The 5902-nt window shown below is 38.7% G+C and overlaps 1 protein-coding gene across 1 annotated transcript; it reads right to left on the bottom strand.

Annotated features, from left to right (window-relative positions):
* Positions 1–3261: 3261 nt before the first annotated feature.
* LOC110040651 (QRFP-like peptide receptor) lies at positions 3262–5902 on the bottom strand. The gene has a single exon (XM_020745924.2). It carries the CDS (start codon positions 5229–5231, stop codon positions 4017–4019), a length of 1215 nt encoding a protein of 404 aa, XP_020601583.2. The 5' UTR covers positions 5232–5902; the 3' UTR covers positions 3262–4016.

Below are 5902 nucleotides of genomic sequence, written 5' to 3'. Positions count from 1 at the left end.
AGTCAAGCTTTCTTCTTAAAGTGCTCTCTCCTAGATGCCTAAGGTGATCACTTGGTTTAAAATCACGTCTTATTTCTGACGGCCAACTAGTTCCAGGTTATTTTTTTGATCGTGAGGTGCTTGATATGAAAGAAGTGAAACTGCGGTTTTCATTGAAGGATCATTAAAATTAAACCTGTCTTGTGAAAAATCCTTTTAATAATCTCTAGAGATTTTTTCTTCGCTGCTATTGGAGGAACCCGAGAGAAGTTTCTTTGTTTTCTGGTGTTGCAGATTTTAATGTTTAGTTCCCAAGATTACGCGCACGAGGTTCGAATCAAGCAGCGTGTTCGTTATGATTTTGAAGCCGACGTGTCTGTCATCGGCCGAGAATTAGTTGGAAAATCAGTGAGAGTTTTGTTCATCAACGATAATTGAAATCTGCAATAATTGGGCGTCATTTCACATCCAAAAAAACTCTTCGAAAATTTAATTAGAAAATTCCATAGAAATCACAAACGAGGGATTGCCAAGGTTGCTTTGATAAAAAAAGAAATCGTGTATTCGTGGCAAATATCAAATTCATAAGAGGCGTTCAATCCAGATTAGGTGAAAGACTAGGAATTAACAATTTAATTCTTCACGACGGATGCCAGCTACTGAGAGAAAAGATTCTTTGAAGTGGTTGAAAGTAATGACATATGTTTTTGGCTCCTTATATCATTAAATAAACACAAGTACATGAAAACGAAATCGTAGTCTTGTAAGTGACAATTAAGGTTGAATTAAAACAAAAAAGAAAAGACTTTTGAGAGCTTATCGATCAGCAGAACAGAATGTGTGATCGACGCAAGTAGGAATTTACCTAATACAATATCACTAAAGAAAATCGAATGCTGTGTTTCGTGGGACGTGATCTCTCAACATATTTGATACGTTGATTACGTAGGTGGTTTTATTTAAAGCACAGCTCCTTAACAGATTGTTAATGAATTCGTCGAGCCGAATACGTATGCTTAAAGAATGCTTTTAAAACGCGCACTTTTTGCTGCGTAATTGCTTTCACACAATCGCAAGGCATTTTAGATCGAGTTGTGAAAATAATGACAGAGTACAAAATTTGAATTACAAAGAACAAGTGTTGTATGCGTACATTCGTTTCGGATTCGTGCAATTACGTGGCTGGGTTTTCTCATATTCAAGTGTTAATCCGCCCTTGTCGACTCAAATGGTCAATATTTGGGTACATTGAAATCTTTTCTATCTTGCGATCTGCAAGTACAGTCAAGATTGTATTGTTAAATGCCAAATACAAAATATTTTCTTAAATACATTTAGCTCCAATGCAAATTAATGAAATTGAAATTACATGCCGGGAAGGTGCTTAGAGGACTGTTATTATTTCTGCCGAACCTTCTGATTCGGACCGTTTTGATTGAAGTTGCTCATTTGCTATTTACGATAAGATCGTGCTACGTTCAGTGTTTCTCATTTATTTTGTTATTGTTTTTCCCTTCTTGATAGATGCGAAAAGCTTTTCATCATATGGATTTTATCTCTTGTCCCCTTTAAAGTGCTGTAAAATGGATAAAAAGGAAGGACGATTTTCACCGGAAGTTCTTTTTTTTGTAAGGCTGGAGGAGCCTGTGAATTTTGTGTGATCAAGAAAAGAAAAACCTTCTTTCAGTACGCTTTAGAATTTTTTTTTCAAAAATTTCATTAGTAGTTTGAACTTCTCGCGATGTTGGTGAGTTCTTTTTGAAATGTATTATGCTTTGTTGGTAGGTGTGATTTGACCGGTCAATGAACGAAAAGCAGCAATAAACCCCTGTCCAGATTTTGAAAGAGGCATTTGAACCCAAAAAAACAAAACAAAACAAAACAAAAAAAAACAAACAAACAGAGAAAAAACAAAAAACAAAACAAACAAACAAACAAACAAAAAAAACACGGGCACTAGTCCCGTTGGTGCACTAACACATTAAAAAACATCTTGGATTGTTCTCCCTTTAGTGTCAACTCCTATGAATATTTTCCAAAAATACAGTTGATCAGGGTCAGTAAGCATTTCTGAGGATGTCTAAAGGAGAGGAGGTTTAAACAGAATATATATCAGTTATTTAGGTACGGACCTCAAAATGGAATGAGAGGAATGCCTACTGACGTACGCTTTGCCCAATTAGGTTTAAATTGCGGTCAGTGAAATATAGAACAAAATTCACGTTGGCCAAGGTCGAGGTGAGTGTTATCTACTGATTAAGGCGAAGGTTAATAACTGAACCCATTGACTGCTAAACTGCGCGTAAAAGTGCGTGCATGCTGAGGACCACGAACTGACAGAACAAAACGACACAACATATGTGATCCCTGGAGATCCGTGCAGTTACTTTCTGAGAGATACCTTATACCTTTTTCATTAGTAGTCACATGACCCACTAAAGAGCGCTGTCACTCATGTGGTCAGCAGCCATGCACATTTCTTGGGAGCAAAAGAAAGTGCTTGCATAAAAAAAAGTTCAACTCCTACAGGATTGGTTCAGGTACAACAAAATGACCGCAGTGACTCGGATGTAATGTGAAAATACTCTGTTGCAACGCACAAAACACGAAGCACTTAAGGGCGCCGATCTTTTCGAGCCGTTGCTAAGGAAAATTTATTCTCATATAACCTCATCAGTTTTGGTTAGTTCAGAGTTATTTCATGTGTTTTAACTTTTTCATGATCAGTAACACTAGTGATGACGTCATCAGGCCACGCCCATGGTCATGTGACTAATAAGGAGAAAAACGCAAAGGCTCCCAGGCAAATTACTTTATCGGGATTTTTTTCATTGATTTAATATTTTAATTTAAATCCTCATTACGCTATGCATAGATTTTGTTTCATTTTTAAAAGGTCAGATTTTGAGAGAATTTCAAAATATTAAAAAATTCGTAATTTTCTGAAAAAAAGCATAATTTTGAAAAAAGAATGCATAGCTAGCTTTCCAACGTTGGCTTTAATCGAAATCCGTCGAAAAAGGCTGGATTTAATGAAAAACCGCGTTTCCTTTAGCATTTAAAGAAACCGGAAGTGCGCCCGATATATATTGGAAAAAACCCTGTTAGCACGTGCGCAATTTACACTACCAGCGCACTTCGGTAAGATCGAACAAAGCCTCGAGGAGTTAGTTTTTCTCTTTCTGTTGCTCTTGTTTTTCTGTCTTTTTCTTATTTTGTCCTTGCTTGTACTTTTTTCACTTTGCATTTTGTGAAACACGCAAAAAAAAACATTGAAGCGAATTTGGAAGTTATTGAGTTGTTTTTATTTTCCGCGCTCAGGCTGACGTAAGTAACCGGAGGTGGAATTTCACCTCCTTAGCAACGCACGCGAGCGCGCGCATAAATCGGTTAATGGGCCCTTAATAAGCTAGAAAGAGAATGAAAATGGCTCAATAAATAATAAGCCCAACTTAGAGCACAGTGTTATTCATCGCGCACTACAGGCTAGTTTCCATCTGATAGCCGCGATCGTCACAGGAAAAGTCGAGCGACTGCGACTGTCAAGATTTGCTCGCAGATCGCTTAATAATAAAAATGTCCGAGGGGACCTGGATTAAACAAAGAAGAAGTGCATTTGGCACATTTAGTATCATTGCAACGATTACTGCAACCTCTGGAGAGGTGGTCTATGTATGATTGCAACGATTGCTGAACTGTATTTTCTTTTTTCTCAGTGATCCTGGCGATCATTTGGAAGTCAGCCTTTAGAATGTTAGAGAAATTATGAGGAAAAGTTCCTTCTTCCGGGATGTTGCTGAAAGGCAGGAACGTAATCTGTGCTAACGTTCTGCTTTGCCTCTAACGTTTGAGTAGATACAAAATGACGACTTTACTAAAAATTCCAGCTTCAAGTACAACGTAATGTTAAGGATAGATGTAGATTGAATATTTTATTATTATATACTAATCAATAATAATTGAGAACGGTAGCTGTCTTAAAGGATTATTGCAAGAAACTATCATTTCAGCTGTATTTGAATACGTTTCTATAATAATCAAGAATTTATTCCTTCGTTCTCGCTTGAAATTTCGCGCAGATCCACAAAAGCCAACTTTGGTTTATGGTTGCTTGGAGCGCCTTGCCATGTACGGTGATGGACTGCCCACTCTCCAGCACAGCCACATGTCCGAGAAACGGTAATCTGGCTTGTACCTTCCCTATTCAGTTGCTGTTCATTACGGGTGAAGTAATTAGTGCAAATCTTGATTTTCGGACGATGAAAGAATTGCCGAAAATATCGCGAGTAAGTTTGATTCCTGGCAGCGTAAATAACTGGATAGCAAGCTGATCTAAAACAAAGGGTTATTTTCGCCAAGAAATACAGTGCCATTGAGCACTTGGAAGAGCTTCCTTCGCATACCCCAGTTAGCACCAAGGATGGAATCAGGCATAAGAAATAAGTTGCAATGATAAGCAATGTAGTGAAAGCAGATTTAGAATACGCTGTCGCTATGTGATTACTTATCGTTCCAATAGCGTGGACGCGTTGTCTACTTTTAAGGGCTGTTCGGAGAATATGGAAGCTTGCGAAGGTCATAATAACCAATGGCAAGAAAATGCCAAAGACAAACAACAACCCTCGTAAAATATCAGCTAACGTCCATGTTCGTAAATCTTTGTTCGCTAGAAACGATGCCTCGCAGTTTACCAGCAACCACGCCACATACTGCCAGCGGAGCCTGCCATTGAATATTAAGTCCCAGGGAATACCGTATGAGACCGACAGAGTCCAGATTACAACCAGGAAGATCTGGACCCGGGTGCGAGTCATTTTGTGGTGGACTTTCTTCACGACAGCAAGGTATCGGTCGATGGATATGCCGACAAGACTCAAAAACCCAGCACTCATAGAAGAGTTAAAAATAGAAGAAGCTGTAATGCACCACGCAGTTCGATCAAACATTTCACCGTGCACTACTAGAATAGAAACGTGTGTGGCAATGCCCAAAATGGACGATGCAAACTCGGCTGTTAGGTGACTGATGACCAACATGTTCGTCGTTGTACGCATTCTGACGTCTTTTGCAAAAGCAAAAATAAACATACCATCTCCCAAAGCAGCAAAGACGTAGAACAAAAGAACAATGGTGCAAACTATAATCACATGTGTTTCGTTTGGGTGAAGAATCGACAAACATTCATTCTTCGTCTCCGCTGACGGAGCCTTGGTTAGCACCTCTTGGGTTGTGTAGTTAGATTCCAAGGCCATGCAGTGCACTGTTATCCTCGATCACAGTGTCAGCAATAAGAACAACTATACATCTGTGTCTTTTGTCAGCAGACTTTGGACTTGTTTCGCCTCAAACAATAAAGATACGATTAGTTATGGAACTTGAAACATTATGATTCACCAGTTTCTCTCCATTGAACATTTAAGCTTTCAATCGCTAGCTCAAGGTGCCTTTGGGTTATTGTTTTCATATAACTTAAATGGGAACCGCAAATCAATCAGCATGATTTTGCCATTCCTTAGCTTCTTACCATGCATCCAGTCGTCTAAAGAATTGAAATAATTTCGTACTGTGATCAAAGGCTGAAGAACGACGAACCGTGGAGTAGATGGTGAATCATACGGTTCCGAAAGTTAAAAATGCAAATGTTATACCCTCGCAAACTTACTCCGAGGCTTTTTCTAGTGTCAGGCTGAAAACTTTCGCTACTTCCTGTTTTATCTGTGCTTTGAAGAGCTAATGCGTATTGTTAGTTTATCGACAGAGTCACGTGAACATCAGATGCGATGAGCTGATTTTGGAATTCATCATGCCAAGACGCAGACGTGATCCATGATGCATTCATGATCAATGAAACGTAAAACTAGACCAAAACAGTCGATTTGTCTGGATTAATTACCGTTAATAGCACAATGATCAGGCAAGCATG

The sequence above is a fragment of the Orbicella faveolata genome, unplaced genomic scaffold (assembly GCF_042242905.1).
Source record: "Orbicella faveolata isolate gen_17 unplaced genomic scaffold, um_ofav_v1 contig_3, whole genome shotgun sequence".
Classification (NCBI taxonomy): Eukaryota; Metazoa; Cnidaria; class Anthozoa; order Scleractinia; family Merulinidae; genus Orbicella; species Orbicella faveolata.
This window is presented reverse-complemented; position numbering and strand designations above follow the sequence as displayed.

Bases quoted from the DNA above. Each gene is read 5' to 3' on its own strand.
- LOC110040651 (XM_020745924.2), bottom strand. From the start codon at position 5,231: ATGGCCTTGGAATCTAACTACACAACCCAAGAGGTGCTAACCAAGGCT.